The 26476-nt window shown below is 45.1% G+C and overlaps 1 protein-coding gene across 1 annotated transcript in view; it reads left to right on the forward strand.

Moving 5' to 3' along the window:
• Window positions 1-1492: 1492 nt before the first annotated feature.
• LOC135903897 (AF4/FMR2 family member 4-like) overlaps window positions 1493-26476 on the forward strand; it is a 209078-nt gene continuing 184094 nt past the window's right edge. Inside the window, exon 1 of the mRNA XM_065434347.2 lies at window positions 1493-1877. Within this exon, the coding sequence (XP_065290419.1) occupies window positions 1855-1877 (23 nt within the window). The 5' untranslated portion in view covers window positions 1493-1854. The remainder of the gene's footprint in view (window positions 1878-26476) is intronic.

Here is a 26476-nt window from a genome sequence, read left to right on the forward strand (position 1 = left end):
GGCATTATATGTTTAATGAGATATCATTAGAAGCGTCAAAAAAGTGTATATATATATATATATATATATATATATATATATATATATATATATACGCGAGAGAAAAGGGATACCGAGGGGTTCCATTTTTGTTAATCATGACCATATAAAGCCAAGGAAAGCACCGGGGAAATTAGCTGTGGTTGAAACTGAAACGCACAAATTAATGAAGCAAACTCAATGAATTATGGGGTTCTACGTTCCAAAACCGCTTTCTGATTATCAGGCACGCCGTAGTGAAGGAATCCGGAAATTTCGACGATCACCTTGGGTTCTTTAACGTGTACCTAAATCTAAGTTCACCCATCGAAATGCGGCCGCCGTTGCCGGGATTCGACCCCGCGACCTTGTGCTCAGCAACCCAACACCATAGCCACTGAGCAACCACGGAAAGAATTGAACAAATGATCCATGGTTTTACTGTGCCAGTAAATATCGGCGCTTGCGCCATATGTACAAGTTTATTTCATGTATGGTATGCAACATCGGAATACTGCACTACGTGAACAACATACAACATTGCGAGAAAACTTCCTAGTTCTTGGGTAATCACATCGTTAGTTCTCTTTTATCTAAACATGTGCAACAGGTGCACACTTAGTCGCACTGAAAGAGATAAAGCCTAGCAATAAATAATAAATAAATAAATGTAGAAGCAATCAAGTGCAAGCAAGGAAGTAAACAAAATAAACGATGTTCATGTACGCATATTGTTAAATAATAGTGCATTATTAATTTTCTGTCTCTTATGTATATACAAATGCTAGCACTATATGTGAATACAGCTCGGCAAGAGATGACTGTCGTGACCAATCGATGGCGAAAATATGACCGTTATACCTGGTGGGGGCAACTGGCACGGGAGGCAAGCTTTGCATGAACTCAGTATGTGGGTAGCGAAACGCGACATATTTGTGTATGCGTGCATGATTCAAATTAAGCTAGCCACATTCTATTTATTTATTTATTTATTTGCTGCGTCCACATCTTCAGTGTATCAATAGAGAAGTGCGTTATGCTAACGAGGCCTCGCTCACGCAGCATTCTAATATCTGGTTACTCGTTTATTTCTAGTGCCTCAATTTGTCAGCGTCTTTCCAATAGTGCAACCCGCGCAAAATAAGCGCGGTTTTTCGCACCTTGCGCGCTTAGCGTGCTCTTTCGCGCGCACGGAAATCGTATTTCCCGCGCTTTATACAGACGACGCATTGGCAAAACCCAGCGAAATTATTCGCGGAGCACAGCTGGTTTCTGATGAGCACTGACGAGCGCTGTTGGTCTATTTATTTTACTACCTAGACTCAAATAAGGACGGTAGTGCATATACCGAAGTGCATTTACATAAAATGTAGCACGGAAACGGCCGCAGAACGTTAATTTGACGCGTAAAGTCAGAATTGTCTCGAAACTACATTGCGGAGCGGACGCGGCCTCTGCGCCGTGCATGGCTGTCCGCGGACGGATACAGCCACGGTGCGAAAAACTTGTAAACACTGTTTTCCCGTTGGGAACGTGTTGCTCCAGCCAAACGGGATTTTTTCGGCAGTTTTTTTGGCCGTTGTGCTATGATCGCCTGGTTGCGCTGTGCCTCGCTGGATGTAGAGTGATTGTTCACATCGCTATTTCATCCTGCCAAGATGTAGTGTGCGCCGAAAAAAGGAAGATCTTCTGGTGTGCTCCGAGCTACCTGCCGAGTTTTGACTTGTAGGCCTAATTATTTTCACCGAGGGAAATGGTGCTCATCCAGCTGAAGTTCCCTGCCGCTGACTGTTTGGCCAACATGAGAGAGCACTGAGGGGCTCTGGTCTGCCCACAATGTCCGGCAAGATCGCTTCGAGGTAAGCGGTAGTTATTTTTAAATCCCCTTGTAATCAACCGCCCGATATCCGCAAAACTAGACGGCCATGTTCAGACGTCGCTTAGGCCTAGGTGTATCTGTTTCTTGCGAGTTTTTGTGGTTGTGATCGCACCACAGTCCGTTTAAAGCAATCTAGAAGGTCCGTGGAAGGCCTGCGAGCACCCCCACGGTCGGGGTTTGCGCCGCCAGGTCACAGGGCCGCGGCGCCGACTGCGAAGTCGCGCTAGCCCGACGAGTGAGACCTTGGCAGACGGCACTACGTGTTTCGCGAACGCTTAGCTCTAGCTGTTAAAAAGCTCCTTACTATCTGCGATCTTTACTGACCGCGCTGAATTTGATGAGTTCTGTCGGACATGCACGGCTGACATCGTCGCCGGTCCGGCATTACTCACCGAGCAGCCGCGTAGGTCGGCGCCACCGACCGCACAGCAGCGACAAGACATTCAAGATGGAGCTTTAAAAGGACTCGTTTTTGTTGTGACCGCTAACAGATTTATCTCTCGATGGCAAAATGGTGTCTCGCAGTTTAGCATCGCACGGTGCCTACATGCTCCTGCTGACAGCATTGAGGGGCCGCTGTGTTTTAATCGAGTAGCTTCGTTTTGTAGCTGTGAATGCAAGTGAAGGCTGTGATCGCTGCTCGCGTCTCACGAGCAGCTGCGATTTGCATGTTGTGCACTTCAGTGCACGAAACCAGCTATGCAATTGGTTATCGCACGTGTTACCGATGTGGCGTCAGGATATTGAAGCATTTTACGATACAAGAAAAAAAAAATGCACAAGCGGCGAAAACGGGGAGGAAAAAAAGAGTGCGAGCTGTGCTATTTGAAACCGGTCCAAATTCTCGTCGCAACGAGAGTCTGAGACGACCGGGCTTCTCGTTTTCGACGTCTCGCTTCTCTAGGAAGGGAGTACTGTCTAAAAGCTTGGACACATTCACGAGTCGGTCTTGTAAGCCCGGCTTGGCAGGACGGGCGGGCAAATGGGGTGATGCCCGAGGCTTTCGCAAACGAGGCCTGCGGTCACGGCGTAGTGCGCCGCCGCATTGCTAGTAGCCGATCTCGTGGGTTCTTTGGGTGAAATTTTGCTGAGCACCACTTGGCATCGTCCTGGTGTCGGCGGGTTCCTATTTGTGCTTCTAGATTCCGTACTTCGTAGCCAGCGAGAAGGCTTGGTGGCAACGGCGGAGAGCGCGGGGCGAAGACGAGAGAAAAAAAAAAAAAATCTAGGCAGTGACCTAAATCTCGTCTCAACCGGTGTGTGGCCATGCTGAAACGACTGCTGTGCGTGTGACGTCAGGTAGCCGAGTGCGTTATTGGCTTACAACGAGACACCTTGCCACCTTGGACTGCTGGTCCGAAATCCATCGATCCAACAGTTCCCGTGCCTCGGTGATGTGGACTCTCTGCGCAGAAGTGGACTTCGTTGTGTGCCGACTGTGCGGTGCTCCGACGTGTTTTACCTGCCTATTTTGAGGCTGGTGCATTTGCTTGTGGTGCTAGCCATGTGCCTGTGTTTGTGCTGTGGTCAACAAGCTATTCCTTGCTTGACCGCACGTGGTCGCCCTGACAAGAGTAAAGTTTTGATGGTGCCTAGTTCATTTGTCGTTTGTAGCTGCATCCTGTGGAAGCTTACATATGTTGCATGCTTTGGTCTGCTTTTGGAGACGTCATGAACAGCTGTCTGCCCGTTGACCTTTTAAAGCCAGCCTGCATTATGCTTTTGTACCGTGTCATTGAGTGATGTTAAAGTCGATGACTTCTTGTTTCAACGTACATTTGATACCATGCAATGATTTCAGAATAATGAGAGATCAAATAACTGTCAGCATGTTTAACATCTAGTCTTGTTTAAATGACCTAACTGGAGCTTTTATTGCTGTGCACGCACTAATCTTGCTTTGATACTCGTCTGCTATTTAACTTTCAGCATTTTCATTCACTCTAGAGAGATAGAAGTGACAGGTAAAAATGACAGTAAGATTTGTGTGCTCTCGTGTAGTCATATTACACAATTGTTTACTCAAAACTTACAGCAGGGTGCTTGTAGAACACCTCATTTAATTAAATGTATTAAAAGTTACTGTTCATTTCCACTTACATTATGGGCTGCAAACTCGTATTACATTTCGATTTCTTCAGGAATGTAGTTGTTTCTTGCTAAAGACGATTGTTTGATCGATCCCCCTTTTTCTTTCTTTTATTTTATTGTTGCTTAGCTAAGATTGAGTGTATCTCTTTCCTAGTGCTTTAAAGAATACATTCTTTTGTCTGCTTGTTAAATATTCTTAAAAATTACAAGAGCGCACGCTTAACAAATGGCATTATGCATGCATTTTGTATACATTATTCATGTAAAATTTGTAAAATATGTTGCGCAATGTAGAACAGGCAAGCAGTTCAGTGTCTTCATAGTGATAGATTGTTAGGGTGTTTGTGAGGACTTTTTTAGATTCCTCTGGTGATCAGTTGCACTAATTCTTTTGCTTTCTGTACGCCAATTGCAATGAACAAATGGTATTATGTAGCCTATTACTAGTTGTCCGAGATGTGAGCATTGGCATTTCACCTGCTCTAGATCGAAACAGGTTAAGCAGATTGGTTCATCGCAATTTTGTGCCTCGTCAAATTCGACTTTCTTGTCATACTAGATTCCTTGTAAGCCCACATCCTATTGCAACAAATATTGCCTTTGCCTTCTTAATTTTATCTAAATACATGGTAGGGTGTAGCTCTTGTCATTGGCACTTTGTATGTTCTCTTGATTCTTGGGTGCATGGATCGGATTACAGCAGGGCCTGGCTTCCCAGTGTTTTAAAGTGAAGGGAACATCAGCAATATATAAGGTAAACTAAAACATTTGCCATGACACACGCATTTCATACTAGTAGTACAAAGAGTACAGTGGGGAAATTTAAATTTAGAAACTCCAAACTTAGCATTTGCGGAGTGGTTTGAGTCGGCCAGTGCAGGGCTTGTGTCTGCTGCTGCTATTCAGCACACTTCACACTACTTTTATCTGCTTCACATTGTCTGAAGTGCAACAAGGAAATGACACACAACGTATCACACTACAGAAATTTATTTCTCAAGTATTATACTCAACAGTTTAAGCTTTTGAATGTTGCAGTTGACATTTTCAAGGCGATACAGCCCTACAGATATGAGCAAATATACATAAAAATGGCTGAGACATTATCCAGTCTTTATTGGATAAAAAGGGATAAAAAGTGGAATTCATATTGCAATGCAATTACTTGCATTGTTAAATATGACCATTAGATCATGTCAGTTTCACTGTGCTTTTTCTACATGGAATAGTTTTCAGTGCAAGTTTTGATTACTGTCGAAACCTTCGAATGGATACGAGTCTGATTTGGTACAATATTGATTAAGCTACAGATAAGTTGAAGTGATTCTGCATGTCTGCCATAAGTTGGACAAGCACACAATGACTGTGCTTTCTTCCAGGCGGGTATAGCGGAGTGGCCAACGCATGAACTTGTTGTCAAACAAAAACTACTGAGCAGTCACACAATTCGCAAAAGATGTCACTGCTGTCTTTAGAATGCGAGGATGTGTGTACACCGGTGATGTCGTTTACTTGCGTCTGTTGTTACGTACTCCTGTTTGTGGAGGAGACATGGTGGCTGCCAGGCTTTATTGAATCTAAGCAGACATTTTTTTTTTTACTGTTAGCCAGTAGGAATATCCATAATCAATTTGGACTTGAGAATGTAGATTGAAGTGCCATGCTTAACCCTTTTACGTACATGGACACAGGTGTCCCTGAATTTGAAACACGTCTCAATAAATATGTTTTGGATTATGACATTCCCCATGAAGTCCTCCAGGTTGCCAAGAAACCACAACGGCTGGCCCCGTGGTACGATTTCACACAGTTGTGCGACTGGACATTGACTCATTTAAAAAAGAAAGACACCCCACGCGAACACATTACACAAGGATTCCGTGCACTTCAGGACAAATATCAGAATAACATGCAATATTACACTGATGGCTCTAAAAAAAAAGATCACGTGGGTGTGCGGGTCGTAGCGGAAAATTGGGAAACAAGTATTCGATTACCACAACACGCTTCTGTTTTCACGGCTGAAGTTTACGCTATCTGGGTTGTTGTTAAAAAGATTATAACTGCTAAACACAAACATGCAGTCATATACACTGACTCTTTAAGCTCACTGAAGGCTCTACAGTTGAAATCTGAGTGTGAACCCCTGATAGGAGACATTTTAAACATGTTGGTGCTTAACGAATACGGGAGGTCAATTCGTTTCTGTTGGGTCCCAAGCCATGTTGGGATACCAGGTAACGAAGCCGCTGATAGATGTGCATTGATGGCAGCGCACAAAGATATTACAAACACGAAGCTCCCATATAATGATAGCATCCGTGCAATTAGAAACGCCTTCACGGTAAAATGGCAACGCGAATGGGACCGTTGTGCCGACAACAAGCTACATCTCACGAAACCCATAGTTGGCAAGTGGGAGTCATGCTATCATCAGGAGCGGTTCATCGAAGTAGTTTTATGCCGACTACGCATTGGGCACACACACGTCACGCACAATTACTTACTTACCAAAGGAGACACACCAACATGCGAGAAATGTCAACAGCCACTAACAGTTATGCACATATTACTCACATGTACGCAGACTGAAACACACAGACGAACACTTTTGCACAAATTATATCAACTACACATACCTTTACACCCTGCTCTAATTTAAGGTGATCCGCTAGTCCCATTATGTGACGTCCGTAAATTTCTACACGACACTGGATTTTTACATAAAATACAGATTAACAAAGCCTTTTCCTTCATAAACTTGATTTTAAAACACCTCGTGTTTGGCGCAGCATAGCCTCAGCCGCTTTTGCGCCATTAAACCCCATTTAACTAACTAACTAAATATGTTTTTCCCCTAAAATCCTACTGGCAGCAAATAACAGAAATAGTGAGCTCCATTATTGAAATGTTTTATTTTGGTTGGCAAAACTATGACAACGTTGAAGAAACGGTGCCGGCACGTATAGGGGTTTTGCACTGTTGGTGAATTAAGTACTTCTTTTGAAGATCTTCCTCATCAGTGAGGTAGAGTGCAGTTATCAAGATATTTAAAAAAAACTAATCCTTGAATTTACTTGAGTATAAACTACTTTTTTATCAAGAACGAGGCATTGGGATATATGTGTCCTAGTGTACTGTGACTGAATGCTGGATGTCATTTGGTGGCGTTAGCTTGAGGGTGCACTGGCACATTTACGTGATGATTGTCCCTGGAAATTAATACATTTGTATATTTTGTGCCCTTATGTGTGGCTGCTTTCATTTTAGGTAGAAGATTCTTTTATTTTGCAAAATTGTGATTGTAAAATAATGCGAATTTCACCTATTGGAAGGAGATGTTATACAGGATTTATTTGATGACAACAGCAACAACAAATCTTCTTTAGGTCTTGATGAGGAGTATTTGCAATTTTTGGAAAAAGGTGTTGAGAACATTGGTACAGAACTCAGCTTAGGGGACCCTAAGTAACTAGAACATTCAAAGCCACCAAAATAACGAGAGAGAGAGAGAGAGAGAAAGAGAAAGAGAGGTATGCCAGCAAAAAATCTCGCAATTTCTGCTTCCAGAAACTTTTCAGTCAAAGGGTCAATGTTTGGAAGGCCCCAATACAGGAAGATAGATTGATAATTTGTCTGCTCATTTTCATATGTACATTAGGGAGATAAAGATAAATTTTTGAGATTCGAGGAGTCAGTTGGATTCGTTTAATGGCAATTGGCAAGTCTTTTTAAAAGAACACGGTTTGAAGGTTGAGACCAATTCGCTGAGGAGTGGTGCCAGTCAACTGAATTTGGATGCATCAACTGCCCATCATTTGTGCAGATGGAGGCCTGAATTATGCAGACTGTGTTGGCATACCACTTGAGGAATGTTGTGATCATTCTGTAATGGCTGCATTTTGAGCAAGGAGTGAAACTGAAAAGTGCATAGCATGAGATCTAAAACAGTGACAAGGAATCAAATTATATCAATGCAGATTATGTGAAAAGTTTGTTGTGTACCTGGCTTGTTCCTGCGTCAGCTGTCCTGTCTTGGGGTGCAGAAACATGGAATGTAAGCTCTTAATCCCTTCAGGCGCATTGTACATAATTGTATATACCAAACAGAAGCACTGATAAAAATATTGGTACTTAAGATGTGTCACAAACATCTTTAGCACTCTTGATTAGAGCTGATCTCCAAGTTTGAATCAGTGTAAGGTGTTTTGGTAAATAAGTTGGAAGGAGACATCTGGGTGTTGCATTTGGTATCAGTATTTCATCATCTAGCGGGTCCACCTCTTTCTTTGTTTTTCTGAATATTTTACACCTAGCATATAATTAGTTGCTAGATTGTAGCTTTCCAACTATACGAGACACTAAATAGTTTATGTTCTCATATTTGACGTTCCTGCTGAAAGGTCTAGCATGGAGGCCACATTCTGCAAACTTGACAAAATCCACTGAAGAATGTAAAATTTTTAATCTATTTCTGCAGCAGTATGCTTTTCATGATTCTGAGGATGCAGTAAATGTGCTGAAACCAATTTTTCGATTGACGGAATTGATTGTTGCTAGAAGGGCTTAAAGGAATAGACCATTTTATTTCTTATGCAATTATTTGAAGCATTTGCAGTTACCTTTCAAGCAATGACTCTTTGCTATTGCTGATGTTCTTCGTTGTTGGCTTGCAATTTCCAACCCCTCAATTTTCGATTATCAGCCTAGAATTGAGGTCATCCTAGATATGAGTGAATGTGGCATTCATTCTGCTGTTGAGCCCAGCATTATGAGTTATATGTTTTGCAGTAATGGTTGCATCCAATTGAAAATATTAAAAAGCTATCTTGCTGTACTTCAGGCGCTTTGAAGTCGCATATAGTGCATTGTTGCATGTTGTGAACAAGGCACCATTTTAAAATGTTACTTTTTTTAGAGTATATCATTAGTGGACCAGCTGTGCCAAATTGTGACAAGATAAGCCCTTTATGCCATTCTGCTCAGAAGCAGCATATTAGCAAGACGTTGCACCAAGCCTGTGCACCAAGCCTGTGCTAAATGAAGCATGAAAACGAAAGCCTCCTTCCATTTATGCTGCCTCCATAGTAAAACAAAATCAAGCACACTGTCATTGTTATCTTCATCCTTAAAGTCAGTGGATCGGCTATAGCCATGGATATAGCTGATGTCGGTTCTTCATTCACTGTTATTGCACTTCTGTGCATTTCTCTCTGACGGATGTTCCAATATACTGCCACTTCACGGTCTTTTTGTTTCCGTTATGTTACAGATATTTTGCTGTGGAGAGATATTGATGTATACAGTACTTTGGCTACTCCATTTTTTCTATGCTATACAGCAAGAAGTGCAGAAATAAATGACAGTATTAAAATGAATATGAATGAGAAAATGACAAAGGTGCTATCAGTTGCGCAGTTTGGGCTGCAGTTTGCCATAGTTCATAAATAGCTCTTAAATGGTTTCATGATCAGGACGTAAGGAAAAAATAGGCATTTTGCCTAAACATCAGATTTCTAAGTCAGGTAGTCAGGTACAACTTCAGAAGGCAGCAGTATTTTAAAGGCGAGTGCACATGAACATCCACCAATGGGCGCACTCTAGACTGATGTCATGAGCCAGGCGGTGACCCCGCCGACAGAGAACATGCCAGCCTGTGCTTCAAACTTGGGCCGGGCCTCTCCTGCCTTCTTAAGTTGTACCCGATTATAGATATAACCGAATGCACTCACTTTTGAGTGCACCATAAAGCAAGTGTCACTATTGTCTTGAATGGCAGTCTCCTAATGCAGAGTGACACTCTCTCAAATTGACAATAAAATAGCCCTTGTGAGAGACGGGTATAACTTGCAGGAAGAAGGCATGCAGAATTCTCCCAGATAAGAAAAAGTACTGAACTTTGTACTTTGCGTTGTTGACAGCTATGTATACAGTCTGACTGATCACTAAACGCTAGACTTTCCATTGGACCAGCTTTCTTACATTATGTGTAAAGTGTAAAGCTTTGTTTATTTATGATTTGCTTTTGCCAAGTGTTTGTGGTAAGGCGGTTCTAAATATGCACTTGATCGAAAATATTGATATGCTGCGAAGCATTCACCGTTAACAAGTCAAGGTTTATATATGGGAAGAGTGAGATATGCTGTCTCTTAATAAACAAGGGAAGGCAGGAAAAGGTGCGTGAGTAGGCTTGTAATTACATTGTAGCTAAACAAACAATTTTGTCAAGCCGTGCAAAAAAATGACTTCATTCTCCTGACTACCGCTGCCTTCATATTGCACGCAAACATCACACAAGCTTTTCTCACTACCACTGCTTTACATATCTTCTTATTCGTTCTTGTTTTTGGGAAACACATAAGAAGAATAACAATTGCGCTATGAAAATGATGCTCCTCTGGAAAGATAAGAAAACTCTCAGGATGCTCAAATGTCCTTATAATGATCCAAGGCAAAGTAAACCTCTTAAATGTCTGCTAGTCACATTGCTTTGTATTAAGAAAAAAAAAAAGGAAATTCTATGAACACCTGCTTGTTACAAACAGCAGAACTTGAGCCAGCCCTCAAGCAGTTGCAACACCTTGCGTTTTCTGATAGTCTTTTCTTTATTTTTGTTTCTTTTGTACTAGAAAAAACCATTACAGAACTGAAAATCTAGGTTGAGATGTTGTGACTACATTCTAGCAATTGACCACTCATTCTGCACAGGGCGCGAGCGCTATGAAAAAGCAATTGATGTCATTGCTATGATTAAGGGGGAATGACACTTACAGTGGCGAGAACACATAGTTAATGAAGGGAAAATCAGGCGTCCACCCATTCATAGCAGTTGCTACAAAGCAAAGCCATATGCGTTCCTCGAAAGAAAAGCTTTGCAGTTGAAGAAAAATTCGTCCTGGTCCTGGACTGGAACCCGGGACCCCTGCCTTTCCGGTCTGATTTTCCCTTTATTAATTATTGTCACCACCTTGCAGGTTTCTGCAGAACTATTACCCCGAGAACACATAGTTTTTGATTATGTAGAATTCGGACTCCTAATAGGACTTTGCACTATATTATTTAGCAGCCATAATTATGACTGCATGTTCTACATACTGAACCAATTTATCCAAAAATGTGAGATCTGCTTTTTTTCACTTAGCAAATCTGGAAGAAAATTAAGCAGGAAAGAATGAAGGCATCATAACTGGAAAGCATTGAAATTTCAGGTATTGGTGTGACACCAAGGCTATGCCACTATGTGCAATGAATGTGACAGATCATACTTCATAAATATTGAACAGCATTGGTTCCCAGTTGCTTTCGTGCTAGAGCCTACGCTATTTTAATGAAGCATCATTGTTTTTGGGGTAGTTGACCAAAGCTATTTGACAGAGTATGTTGCTCATGCATTTGAAAAGCTTTATTTGCTACATTTAACTGTGTATTCCGTGAAACACTTCTTCTGTCCTTATTTCTTAAGGGCCAAATTTCCATTTATGCTGTCATTGAAGGGCTCTGGTTACTTTAGCATTCATTAGATACTTGAGGTGTTTGTTAACATGGTCTTCATATGTTAGTTCATTTCATGATGTTTTTGTGAAGGGCTACAAGTTCTAGTTTATTGGTGTGTGCCACTGCTCATCGTGGTTAATCTGCCTTACTTCAAGGTTGCATTGCTGTATTTTGTAAAGGTTTCTTTAGTACTGCTGTGTTGTTAGGCTTCCAATTCTTAGGTGTGGCTTTCTTTGCCGTTGTCTGTACGGAGAATGTTGGATCTGGCTAGTATCCTGAATCTTCTGATGGAGTATGTAATATCATTGTAATCTTCTATATGATTCCAAGAGGGCAAGTGAGTCTGCATTGTGAAGCTGCATTTTTAATAATTTTAGTTGCATACAGGACTTTCCCACAGCATTCCTTGCTTGAAGAGATTCTTTCCCCCCTTCAGCAGCTGTGTATTAGAATTTTAAATTAAATTTTGACCTGTAGAAGCTTTTTAAGTTTCCTTTTTACTGTACTCTAATTATGGATGTCTATTGTAGCTGTTTTAGATAAAGTTACTCGGTGATCGTTAATATAGCTGCATTTTTCTTGTTTTAGTCATGTGAAACATCTGGTAATGTTGCAACCTGAACATGCTTGTGTGGCCTTACTACATCAAATGTTACAGATGAGTATAGTTAATTGTTTGATGCGATCCTCCTGCCTTTCTAGGAAAATTGCACCTGTGGCTTTGTGAGATGTGATGCGGGGTACCTTTGTGTGAAGGGAAGTTGCAGTGGTGAGTTGAATGACTAAGAAGCCACAAATTCTGTCATGATTATCGAAATGTGACTGGACAGACCTCTTGCTTCCTCCTCCTCTTGGATGGTTTTTAGAGATGGCTATTATTTCAGTCGTGGATGTTTCAATCTCAAAAGTTGCTCTTGTGTGGCTTCCTCTCTTGCTTTTGACCTGTCCAAATAATCTTTATTAGATGGCATAACATGTTCTGGAATCGCTTTTCATTAAGGCAAAATTGGTAGTAGCTGTGAGGTGACAAACTGCAATGCTGGCACATAGTGGCATGATTACTATTTTACATTGCCTTGCAGTGATTGTGACAGCAAAAGTCATCAACAATTAGAAGATTCATGCACTTCACTAGAAACTAACCTGAAACAATCACCCTCTTGTATCCAACACCTGCTTTTAACTTATCTGAATGCTCTGTAACCTACCAGCATCTCGAAGCAATTTGACCATTTGTTGTACCAAAAACTTGCATACCCTTCATGTGAGTAAGCTTGGCTAGGCTTTAGTAATGCTTTGTTGCAGAAGGTTGTTCTCGATGCTTCCAATGGCTTTTTTAATGGTCGACCTTTATATTGTCAAGCCTGTTAAAATTTAGCTGTCATGGACTTTACTCTGCTCAAAGCATTTATTGTACCAAGTGTGATTTTGTTTCATGTTGTAAATAGGAAGTTAATTTCAGTTCTGGTGGGCCTTGTGTATTACATTCTGAAAGTCTCTGCATCTTAAACCTTGACAGTATTTGCCGAAACTAATATAGGCATTTGCACCTTCTCATTGTGAAGCCGTGCCGGAAACTGATAATGAAGGCCGATTAGAAAAAAGAATAATAGAGATAGAAAGGAAAAACAATGTGTGTGTAGTTACTGGGGCCACAAGTCCGTCTGTCCCATTTGCAATGTGATATAGAGGCAGTGCATTGCGTACAGAGTACAGAGTGTGTCTGGTACAATTAGTCGGGGACGTGCTGTTTCTACTGCTGCATCTGCTGTCGGTCTTGCAGTATCAGTCCTGCGGGTGCAGCAGCTGGCTGCCGCACTTTTATCTCTCTTCTTTGGGCCGCCGAGGAGACGCTTATCGGACTGCCATGCCGACCTCGTGCCTACCTATGCCAATTCATGCGCGGTGCAAAGGCGAGCACAGAATGGTCGTGTGCAGAATACAGGGAGAGCAGTTGTTCTGTCCGACTGGCTTGACACAAGCATTGCATTGTTTTGTAAGTGTGCTGTAAACCTGACCCATCTTGCTTGCATAGGTTGGTGCTGCTCCGACCTTGACCATGTCTTGCTTGTCTATGCAAAGGAAACAAAGCCGCTACATGCTTGTTCGCAGATGACTCCGGCGTCTTGCATTCGCACCATTGAAAGGCTTTGGGAGGCAACTGTTGTCTTTGCCTTCCTTATTTTTCTAGTGCCAGGAACTCCACGGGTGCTTCAGGGTCATAATTGATGTTTCTGCCAAACTGAGCTTCAACTTGTTCCGCCGTTGCCTGTTTGAAGTAACTTTCAATACTGCTTCACCGTGTCACTGGCACGGAGACAGTATGGAACGGGAGCAGGCTCTATGTATGAGGCACATGATGCAGCTGGGATGCGGAAGGATGCTTAGTTCCAGTGGCTTCTTGTCACAGAACATGTGCCCCCTCTAGGAGTATCGTAGGGAACACCCAAATTACATTCAACAGCACACAGTGGCTAAGCAGACACCCTCCGTGTAAAAGTCCTCAGTGAGACTAAATGTTTGACGGGAAGGCTGTCATATTCGAACATCTCATATTCGAATCAAGAGATCACGAGTCATCATTCTTTAAAAACGAATACTTTCTTCCCTCTCATTTTGTACACAACTGTACATATTAAAAAAGGAAAATATGAAGTCGAGCTAAATGGAAAGATTCGGCTTCTGTTATAACGACTTCACCATTCTTAGCGAGAACAGGGCTTTTGTATGCAAGACAATGACAAAAATCATGGTGGTGATTCATTATTGACATCCCCTTTGAATCTGGGCCGAGACAAATAGTCACCTAGCCTGCTTGAGCTAAGCAGGTAATGAACACATGTTTACCAACCTAGCAATTTGCCTACATCTCCTTAGTCATTTCTCTCTTCCTTAAACCTCTGTGTCAACTTTGCAGTTACCTATGCCTGTGATGGATCCGGTCCTATCAGTGTCTTTCTTTTTCCCCACCAATGCTACAAACATCTCTTGCTTCCCTCGACTGCTGACTGGTTAATGCTTCCATCCACTGTAAATTTCAGTACTTCAGGAAGGTGTACATTAGTTGCGGGTCTCGTTGGGTGAATCCCTTCATATTCCACTAGGATGTGCTGAGCTGCCCACATTTGTCCTTCAGCAGACACATGCGTCGTCCTGTTGCGAATATTGTCTCCAGTATGTTTTTGCCTTTAGGCAATCAACCCGGGCCTCAAATGTCAACTCATTGCCCTTTGGACTACCTCACAGATTTTCTCTTCTAGTTATTTTCTTGCCATTCTTGTAAATTGCCATGATCTTTTTTGTTTCCATCCTTTACATCCAATTGACTGTCCCTGCTTCCCGCAATTTGTCTTTGATGACAAAAGGAAAGGGGAGGGGAGGGAGGGCTGTTTGAGTAGGCGGCTGTCGGCCTGGTTTGTGCATGCAGGGAACGTGGCAGGACACCCAATGCAACAACTCGGTGATGTATGGCCTCTGTTCCCGTACTTGCCAGATTTGTTTCGTTGATACCCGAAGCTCAAGGCGGCCAACTCCGATTAAACACTTCTTGCAGTGCAGAGGCTGATACGCATATGGGTTTAGCGTTACCGTTCTAGCTGAATGTTTAAGGCGAGAAACGCGATTAGCGCTGGCGGTGACACCTGGTGATGCTGCTGTGCACTGGCGGCTTGTTTGTGTAGCCGATAGGTAACCGCTAACAGGCATGTTAAATGGCGCTAATCCGCGCTGCTGCTCAAAAGCACCAAGCTCGACCACAGGTGGTGGCGGCAGCGACCGCTTTCCGGTTACGGCCTGGGTCGGAAGAATGCGCGCTCACCAATGTTTTCGCACGCAGTGTATTCACTCACACTCATGTGCACTCACACTCGTCTGCACTCACTTCTACTCACGGCCGTTAATACTCGGGAATATTTCTTTGCCGGTGGAACGCAAAAATCACCCGGAGATGTCACGCGACTATGCCTGTGGCATGATTGCGTAGTAGCGCCTTACGCGGGGTGCATGAACAGTCCTGTCAGCCGCGCATAGTAATTAACCTGACTAAAGAACGTGCTCGCGCTTCGACTGTTCGCGCCCTTTGAATCGCGTCACTCTCACCAACCGTTTTTGGGCGAATTGCTATGCTTGCGAAAGCTAAGATTGGAATAAGCCCTGTTTGCTTGTTGATAAATTAAGCGTCTTCAAGAATAAGGCATATACCAAAACTCTGACATTTATTTCAATCAGCCGGAATCGCAAGTGATCCCAGTCTGGAGCATCCAAGCCGACTGCATTCAATTCCTTTTTAAAGCGCCTGTGCGCTCCTTCTCAGCCGCCTCACTTGAGAGAACGGCTGCATGTACAGAGGTAGGAAAGAAAACGCAGCATTAACTGAGAGCTCGTTGTACAGCTGACAGCGCTTCGAAATAGCGTTTTGAGCTGTGCTCTTCTGCGCGCGCGAAGACCTCGCGCAGCAATTGCAACCTAACCCGACGCTTAGAACGTCCGGGTGTGTTTTGAAGCTCCAGCTGCAGTCGGAATTACATCTGTTGTAGACCTCCAGTGTGTCATTACAGGGCAGCCGGTGGTGTTGAAATTCACTTTTAGTGCACTTTTAACACTGCAGTCTTACACTTTTACGTTACTTCGTCATTTTTTATTCAGCTTACAAGAAATGCTCCGCTTTTTTTTTTTTCATCAGAATTTTGTAATTATGGCTACAGCTATGAAGTTGCACTTTAGACTCACTTCAGACTGAAGCTGTTTCTGGCTTCCCCCCCCCCCCCCTCTTTTTTTTCTTTGTTCGCTGTTTTGCTAATGCGCTCCTCAGTGCGAGGAGGTTATAAATCAACCGCCAGCATGCAAGCATATACCTGTCAGGAGTACCTGTCAAGCGTGTGTTGGGCACGCGGCTGTTGCTGCGTTCTGGGATGTTGTTCTGGATGTTGCTTGCGTTCTGGGAGTGCCGTGAGCACGAGTCCGGAATGATCGTAGCATGCTGTCGCTGGCACGAATTCGCGTGCAGCATCCAGACTGAGTGTTTTGTATTTGTGTTTAGAGTTAACAGCTGCCAGAGCAATGGAGGTATCTGCACTGTTTATTGAAGACAATTCCTAATAAAGGTGCATCTAAGTTTTCAGTTACATGTATCATAGCTATTATGTGTCTGTCATTACTTTTAGAGAGTACCTCGGTAGCGTATTACTTTATAACTGGATAATCGTAGAGTAGGAACAATGTGTAAGAAAAGTGAACGGCGGCCCGCCTCGGTCTGAAAGCGGCCCGCCTCGGTCTGAAAAGACCGGGCTTCAGGACGCTAATAAAGTTTTTTGAATGAATGAAGAAAAGTGAACGCATATATGAAGTTTATATTTTGTAAAGATTATTAGTAGAATTAAATCTGCTAGTCGTGCAGGATCTCCAGTGCTCTGAGCTTTTGACGTGTCGCTTTGTCCGTAATAGTTGTAGGGCGCAGGTAACCAGCCTGGAATGTTACTGGAGGAGTTGAAAAACAACGTTAACTTCCGTGGGAAAAAAGTTGGTACAACTCGTATCGCAAGTTATAAAGAAACCCCCGGTGGCCAAAACTAATCTGGAGCCGTCCACTACTACAACGTCTCTCAGTGCCCCAGTTTTGCTTAGAGACGTCAAACCTCATAAATCAATAAAGCGACGTTAACTTTTTTACCCGACCAGCAGTTAGACTCCGCACGATTGCCATCAATGCCGATAAACTTTTGTGATCGGCATACATACTGGTTTAGGAAATGCGCAAAGAAGTAAACTACTTCAGTTTTCCTTGTCACATATTTTTTGTCCAATTCCAGAGAGAGTTCAATTCCGACAGTTCATCGCGAATAGAAGTACGCATACTGCAAAAATAGGTTGACTTGCAAGTCTCGGAACTTTTTCTGGAAGCCTTTTGGTAGTTTCACCTGGGTTACGGCTGCTTCATCGTGATACGAAGAACCCAGCACATTCTTTCTTTCTTTCTTTTTCATTGTTCAACATTTATTCTTCTTTCTTTTAATAAATATTTGCTCGAGCAGTTGTGATTCTTTGGTTTAGGCAGTGACTCCAGATGTTCCTTGTGTGATTATGCCTTTATGATTGGTTAGATCTGAGTACAAAGGTAAAGGGACTTTCATAACTCCGCAATTGCTGCTGGAGTTTTCTTTTACTTTTCCCGTCATAGCGCGTAGCCTGCTGTACTGGCAGTCGATAAATCCGGATATATTGTTTGTCAGTACCAATAGGGTTGAACGTAGCCGAAGCTGTCGAAAATTGTTTTTCTTTTCTGCGTGAGGTAGAGGTTTACGAACGTTGTTACTTTGTGTTTATCAAAAGGAATCGCAGCTTGTTTATGATGCATGAGTGTGCCGATACAGGATCGCGCAAGTTTGAGTCTTACTGTACTTTATTTTTATAACGTCATGAGCGCTTGCTGTATACATACGACTCGTGCCTGGACCGGTTCGTGGGTCGGCAGTAACCAGCATGTAGCTGCGTCTTGTTTCTGCTTCACCGTTGCCTCTTCAGAAGCATTGCTAACGCCTCCTTGCTCTATCACGTCCGACAGACGAGGGAAACGTTAAAAAGGGAAGCAGTTATTTGTCGCCACCGTCGTGGTACGTTGCGTGTGACAGGTTTCCAATTAACGCGCTCCCGTCGGCCGTTGCACCGTTAGCGGGCACGTACTGTTCGAGCGGAAGCGGAAGACGCCACGTTTATTGCGCGGTGCAGCGGCAGGCTCGATGCGTTTGCCTGAAACAGTGGCGGCCCGCTTCCTTTGCATATAGCTCGCGCTCTTCTCTGCGCCGTGGTCTCATCTCTCACCACGGCTGTGCCGACCGAAAAGCAGTTGGCAAAGCAATGTCCTTCCCGTTGTCCTTTCGTTGACAGTGCGAGGGGGGAGCGTATGTAGCCGACGTTGTTTCATCGCCCCGTCTCGCTTTCCAATCGCCGCAGAGCTCTGCTTGCGTGCCGCGGTGATCGGCGGACAAGCATCATTTGTCGTCCTGCTGCTTCCCCGGCAATCGGCATTTGCGTGGGCCGCCGTCGAGTCCTTTTCTTAGTTCCAAATTTTGCGTCCCCTTGCTCAACAGCGATCGTCTTTCTTGGCCTGTGCGTCGTACAGCGACGTTTTCCCGAGAAATTGTGCCGTTTCGTTCATTCGTCTTCTGGTGTGTCAGTTCGAGCTGCAGTTCTGGTGTGTGTGTGTGTGTGTGTGTGTGTGTGTGTGTGTGTGTGTGTGTGTGTGTGTGTGTGTGGTCGCGGTGGCGCTTCTTTCGTCCACTATATATATACCGTCTTCCGTCCAGTATCCCGCATGCCTCCTTTTATGTGCCTTATCTCTTAGCGCCGGCAGATACACGAGAAGTCTACAAAATGTCTCCCCCTCCCTCATTTTTTCTTTGTTTCAACGCATCAGCGGGCGCGCGTCTATCGATATTTGTTACTCCAGCGCTCAAGTCGGTCTCGACGACCCGTCGCCATCTCTGGCGTTTTGCTGCCGAGCCCGAGTTAGCGCGTTCGATTCTTTTTGCAGCCGCGTTCCGGTGGGGGTAGTAGTAGTAGTAGTAGTAGTAGTATAAAACTTTTATTTAAAAAAAGAAAAAAAAATCACATTCAGGTCCAGTGGGTGGGTCCCTCAGTCCAGGGCCCCACTGGCGATCGCGGCACGCCGGGCTTGGTCGAAAAGGGCCAATTGGTCCTCCCGCACCGTGCTGGCTAGCCACACCTCCCACTGCCTACTGTTGGAGTTTTGCCCCATAAGGGGTGATTGGATTTCTTGTGGCCGACTCTGGCACGACCATGTGATATGGTCAAGAGATGGCCGCCCTCCGCACCAAGGGCAAGTGTTGGGATACCGGGTGGGGTGTATGTGGTGTAGTAGGAGTAGGTGTGGGTATGTACGGGTTTGTAGTCGGCGCCAGTCCCGCATTTGCGCTGAGTCCAAGGATGTGTCTGGAAAGCTATATTGTTGGGGTGGGATGCGGAAACGCTGGTGTTATTCAACATGGGCGCACTTTAAAGAACCCTAGGTGTATGCTCTACGGCACTGCGTTACGTCGTCTCACATAGCTCGTGTTGCCTGCAGACGTTAAACCCAGTCAGTCAGCCAGTGAATCAACCAATCAGTCAGTCAAATAAATGTTGGTCTCAATCGGTGACTAGCAGCGGGGATTTGCAGAAGTCCACGCGTGCGCTTTTTGCGCGGACTGCCGGTGAATCGTCCTGACGCGCGCGTGTTTTGCGCCAGTGATTGGAACAGGTCAGTTGAACGGCTGTTCTTTCTTTCCCGTTACTGCAGTTTCTTGTATTTTAAAAGTGAAGGCATTTCCGTTCACTTCGCTGCGTTCATGTCTGCTATTCGTCGCAGGGCGCTCAGGTGCAGCTGTGCACGCCCGCCCGTACGTCAACTCTCCGCGCGCACATTCGTTCCAAGTTTACGGTGTTATCATCCTCCTCTTTCTTTTTTTAAGGGTTGGGAGAGGTGCGTTACTTAAAGCACGATACACAATGACATGTACTAACAACGAAACACTAAGAATATCACTAGCTGAATCGCAAATACTACATTTCAGAACGGCGGCGGCGGTCTCTTACGGCACCGGTGTAATACGTGTGCCAGCGGCGACCGTGCAACCTCCCTCTCTGGTGTACTTATCATTTTGTGCGCTAGTATACCGTGCTGTGAACGACACCTCGACCATCACTGTGTCGAGCCGAATGGTTCTTCGACGTGTCGACCATCGCTTCCAAGAACCATTCGGCCCGAGGCGGGCGTTCTGTAAACCCTGGAGCTGTACAGGAGACGAGCTTCTGATTGGGATTTAACGCACGGACGGCAGCCTCTCAAGTGATTGTTGCTCAGATAAAGGGGCGCACATACGATTGCGTCTGTGTAAAGAAGGAAGGACAGTGTTTCGGTTTGGTGGAGACGTTGCAGAGGAGACTATCTTCTCCACTCGTTGTTTTCGCTATCGGCGCTTATCACTTGCAGAGCAACTCGCGCCGAAAAGCGGGCGCTTCTAGTAGCTTGACAAGGGCGGTATGTGTCGTGCGCCTTACACTTCCGGTCGATCACATTCGCGAGATTTGCTCGCTTGGGCGTATGTCGCACCGATTCAGTCTGCTCTTGTTACTTCGCAGGGGCATTTTATAGGCTATACATATGGATTCGCTGGCTTTGACAATAGATTGTCGTGTGTACATTGCATTATAAAGAAATTATAGGCTAAGGATAATTGCGATTATGCATATGGGTGTGTTTCTATGGGAATGGAATAGTTCTTTAAAATGGTAAGAGAAAGTAAAAAAAAAATATGAAGAGGAAAAAAAGTTGCTTTAAGAGTGGAAAGTTCTGAGGTGACTAGCATGTGTAACCACAATGCTGCAGTGTTAGCGAGGCGCGCAAGAGAACTCAAAGAAAGTACAATATAACACTAAAGACGTACAAAGGAGTTCGGGTTTTTCAGTACGCAAGTATACATGGGGACGCTATTTGCTCCTTGAACTGTAGGACTGTGCAAAACGATTGTTTCCCAATAGAGCAGCATTGTACTTGCGGTCCTCAATGATTATCCTTTTTCTGTCAGCATTCTCCGCACCACTTTGAGTTTAGGCGCACAAGAGGTTCTACGGCCATTGTCGAGCTAACAAACAAACAAAACATTCTTACCACGGACTTTATGTTAGAGTCATAGTTACTGTTTTCTGGAGATAAAGCAATAATGGTGGAAAATAGTGCACTTTGGTGTAAGGGAAATACAAATGCGGTAGAGTAAAGAAAGGAATTGACACAGTGGTCGGCTGTGATAACCACAATTTAAGGAGTTTCTGTGCTGACACGCACTGCAGCACCGTACAGGTCTCCATTTTGGCGGTAACATAATCAAAATGGGGTACATCGTCATTTAGTACGTCAACATCCTTGTAATGCACAGTTAGGGTAAAGGCGATTTTGTTGTAACGATGCTTTGGAGCTGCTGATCTCGCAAAATTCCCGTAGTGTTAGGTCCGAGAACGACCTACAGGGGCGCCGCGAGCGCCGCTCGCGTGACGTCAGGGCATGACTCGGGCCTGTCGTCTGCTGCAGTTGGTCCATTATAAACGTTGGTTCAGGCGGTGTCCGGGCGCCTTCTGAAGTGTTTCCGTTTGTTCGCTCTCGTTACCTATGCTTGTATACTTATGACGGTCGTCTCAAATCTATTTTTACGACCTATTCGTTCGCGTAAATTTAACCAGAGAGCTTATTTCCTATACGACATACATACCTCAGAGGTAACGCTAGAGTGCCAGCTGAAAGAGCCCAGCTCAGACCAGCCCACTGCGGGTTTTTCATGCGCGGATCTACTTTGCATCGGTGGCTCACGTGAACAATAAATGCCAAAACAAAGCATATGAGAATCCAGTTAGGATATCATACCTGCTGCGACGCAACAAGCTTATCAGAAACGCGTGCGGTATATTAATTCTACAACATGTAACGATCTTAACCCGCCAAGTTACGTTCGCTCACGATGAGTAGTTCATGGTGTAATAACGAATTTACAAATTCTTCACAGTAGCGCTCACCGGTAACACGAGTGCTTATCACGTTGACGTTTTGTTTATTAACTGCAAGAGCAACACTGCAGTTTAGATTCTACCATCACAACTTGCTTCTTTAACTTCTCAAAATTAGGCCGTTCTTCACCGGTTAACTTAATTGAGGCTCACAGCTGTTTGCAATATACGGAAAAGAATGTACCAACATTTATTCTCTTTTTTGTGCTACACACTCAGCTCACTTGAGCACTTAACTGGTGCTTGTTGCTTGAGGAACAGACATGACGAATCTGTTTGGTGAACTTACACAGGCTGATCGGCCCAAATGTTTGAGTGAAATGTGCCTTTTGGACAGCACGGCTGCAGCCAGAAAGCCGAAGCCTTTATTAGTAGTATTACAGTGTAGTAGTATGGGACATATCGAAGATATAATTATTCCGCGGTGGAGGTCGCCTATGCTGCGATATAGTGCCTCGAGTATACGTTAGGCATTGCAGTTGGCGCTGTAAAAACACCATCAGGATTTCAAGTCTAAGTTGTAGTGAATTGGTGGGTTTCGTTAACAATGCGTGCCTCGCCACAACGGCAGTATGTCGCTTCCTTTGCGTGAGGGGTATGCCATATTGATTGACTCTCGATCTTAATCACGAAACTTTTAGCTGATTGTAGTCATGGCATTCGTGAAGCATTTACATGACCCGCCGTCGTGTAACCGCCATGAGCAATGCGTTTTCTGGGTGCCTGTTTCAGAGAACGGTGGAAGTATAGTAGCAGGCTTTTTCATAGAAAACGTGCTTAACTCTTCTTTTTAAGCATTAATAAAGTGGCCATATTTGACTAGAATAACTCACCAGAGTGATGAGAATCATGATGAAATCATCGTTGGGCAGTGTCTTTCTAACATGGATTTACGATGTCGACGCCAGATACCAAGATTTCTCTTCCATGTAAAATGCAATGCCCCTCGTAGCTAAGTGCTAAGGGAATGTTAAGTGTTTAGCCGAGCATCATACATAACTCCACCTGTTGAATTTGCAGTTATTCTTTTTACACAAAATTAATGGACATACAAGGCGCATATGTGCATTGCAAAACCACTAGACCCCTTCAACGCTACGTAACTTGCGATATCCAAGCCGCAAATTTTCTCGACTTAGGCGGTTTCGAAAAAACTGCGGTTCAGGCATGGCAGCAGAAAGAAGCCAACATATACTTCGAAAAGTACGGCTCGACCCACCAATGCCCGAACATGCACAAAGGGAACGAGCGAGCGGCGTGCTGGCCGTGACGTCACAGGCGAGAGGGCGCCTCTCCAACTTCTCGCTGCTAATACAGAGTTTTAGAATAGGGGCCCCAATAGTTTGGGGCCTCATAGAGCTTTGCGGGTGTTAGCGTTGGGGCACGTAGGTGTGAAGAGATTTAGAATTGGGCTTTGCGTTTGCGGATAGCGTCTTGCGCTGACGGCGCCGCTGCGGCGTCAAAGAAAAGCTATTAGAAATAATTAAATAAAATATACCATTTTATGATAGGAATCGTAATGTTGACTTGCGTGTATTCGCGTTTAATTACCATGTAGAAGTTATTCTGTAAGCACCAAACAATTAGTTGCGCTTAGTTTTGAGCAAACCAACTTTACGTGCCTTCACCAGCCAAGCCTAGCCGTGTTGGGCCTACGAACCATAAAATCCACAATCGAATTCGGAATCAGCGGCCTCTAATGAATCAATCTTCATAACACACGCTAGTTGAGAGAAAGCGATAACCGCATTCACTTCTCCTAGCTTGCAAACTCCACGCGTTACCACGAATCGAACCCAGCTTGGTGCTAGGTTAGAGCCGTCGCTTCGATGGGTGCCGCCATGTTTGTGACGCAAAGCTTTTGGGGCCGCTATTTGGGCTCCCGCTAAATCGGTGAAATAGCGTTCCCAACAAATGGCATTGTCCCAACGCAAAACCCAAACGCAGTTTGCGTCTTGCGCATGCGCAGTGGCTTCGACACCATTTCTTTGGGGCCCCTAGTCTAAAGCTCTCTAATAGCGTTCGGCGCTACATGCCTGTCTGACTTGTGTTATTTACTATTTATTTATAAGGTTATACGTTTCCTATGCAACTGGTTCTTGCAGATCGAAACATGTGCGGGTAGGTTCCATGCCTTAATCGCACTGCGTGCGCACGCTATCACGTCCGCACAAGTGGGGGTGGAAATTTTGGCGGCTATAATAGTTCTGCGACGATGATGAAATCCAGGGTAGCAGCGTAGGCAATTACTAGACTGTTTATATCTTGGGACCTCAATCACGATTATGTGCCCAATGATCCCCCTTCTGCTTATGACAGGAAACACACGTCACTGAATACTTAACCGCCCGCGCTTAGGACGACCGTGCGCGCACCGTGAGCTGAGTCGTCTTTCTCAATAGCGAATTGTGTTTTGAAAGCAGTGCACTCGTCGTGGTTTAGACAGTGGACCGCGAAGTGCGATGCTGCTATCGGCCTCGCATGGCTGTCGCCTGCGCTAAGTGGCTGCGGCAGAACCCTGGCTCCTTGTGTAGCCCTGTAAAGCGAGCCGCTTGCCGACGTGGCAGGGGCGCGCCGCAGCCGCCAACTGCAGGTGGTCTGAATCAATTGAGGGCCGCACGGCTCCCACCGCGGCGTTTGTTAGGCGGCGGCGGTTCGACTCGCTGCTTGAATCACGGTGACGGAACACGAACGCAGTCCACGTCGCAGCCGTAGCGGGTGACACGGTAGCGGCGCCGCGTTTGTTAGAGAAGCTCCGGCCGGGGTTGTCTGCCGTCGCCTGTTGCGATCTGCGTCGTCCGCTGCTGTCGCTGACGGCGTGGCCGTCAAGTATTTGTTGCGCTGTGAGCCTATCCGTAGTGCGCTGTGTCAAGAAAAAAGAAAGGCATACAAAAGAACCTAAAACACTGCGTGCTCCTCCTCTTCACCGTGTTTGTTTGCGTGGACCGTGTGTGACGATAGGTAGCGAAGCGTGAGCTCTCCACTCGCCCCTGTCGCGTCGACCTCCACTCCAGTTGCTCCGTCGGCGGAGCGGGGGCGCCACTGTCCCACCAGGCGTTTAGTTCTTGCTTTTGCTGCTGTTGCTGAACTTGAGACGTGCAGCGGTCACGTCGTCGTCAGCGCATGTAGTGTCGCCGGCCGCCGCGTTATTGCGTACTAAATCCGGGAGAACTTCGTCTGTCTCCGCGCGATATGGTATTTCGGCCAAAACGCCTGTGGTGCTTACTGTGGAGCGAGGATATTATTTTCAGTGAAGCTAGCGTTCATATAAGGCAGATGACCAGTCGCAGCGGTGAAGTGGCTGACTTGTTTATCTGTCCAGGTGCGTGCGTTCCGTGCACTTTAGGAAGTGAATTATGCCTACCTAGCACCCCTGGTGAAGCGACGTGCCGCCGCGAAGTGCTAGCATGTACAGTTCTGTATTCGAATGACGGCAGCTGCCGCAGTTAGTTGAGCAAATAGGTCATGCGGTTTAGAAGAAAAGGGTCTCTTACGTCCGTGTCTCAATAATGTTCGCGCATACGTTCAGCCTAATGATGTCGGCTTGTTTTCCTACCTATGTATCCGTCAAACGACGCAGTGAGGCCTGTTTTGGAGGCATTAGGCAGCGCGACGTATTTCTTGAGAAGCTTTTTAGCGATGCCTCTGGAGTAAAAATAAACCTTTCGACAGTCAGTCAGTCAAGAACTTTATTGAGGTCCTGAGGGGTCGCAGCCGTTGGAGACCACACGCGGGGAGCTCCTTGGGCCGAAACCGTAGGCGATGCCCAAGTCGGGACGGGAACGTGGTGACGCTCCACCAGTTCTTGGGCCCTCTGGACGGCCTTGAGTTGGAGTTTGAGGTCCGGGCTTTTGAGGGCTTCTTCCCATTCGGGCTCACTGGAGAGAGGGCCCTCTAGTAACGCGGTACATTGCCAAAGCATGTGCGAGAGTGAGCAGTCTGGGCAATTTGCCGGGATTTCTGAATTGTAGTGGCTTAATAGGCCTCGTGACGGATACGAGTCCGTTTGCAGCATTCGAAACGTTAGAAGTTCTCGGTGCACTGGTTTGACGCATCGAGACTTCCTTTCCCTGCTGGGCATTGTGAGCTCGCTACTATTCTTTTGTTATCATTACTTCTGTTCGAAATTTAATCGGGTTCTGTTCTATGGGCAAGAGGTTGCGGCTTCGATTACATAGCCGGTAGGGGGAATCACTATTTGGGTAGACCACAAGAACACCGCTGTGCTGAGGTTCCGTCGGAGATGGTCAAAGAAGATTACTCCAAAGGTGGTCAAAATAACTGTACTCCACTGCGCACCATACTATAGCTGGGGTGGTCACCTGTCACTCGTGGTTTTCAACATTATTTGCGGCCATCATTCAAGCAACCCTTTGCGCTTTTGACCGTAAATGTGAGGCAGCTAACGTGCTAGCAGCGCGAACGCTGTCGGAACGCATTTCT

Source organism: Dermacentor albipictus, chromosome 3 (assembly GCF_038994185.2).
Source record: "Dermacentor albipictus isolate Rhodes 1998 colony chromosome 3, USDA_Dalb.pri_finalv2, whole genome shotgun sequence".
NCBI lineage: Eukaryota > Metazoa > Arthropoda > Arachnida > Ixodida > Ixodidae > Dermacentor > Dermacentor albipictus.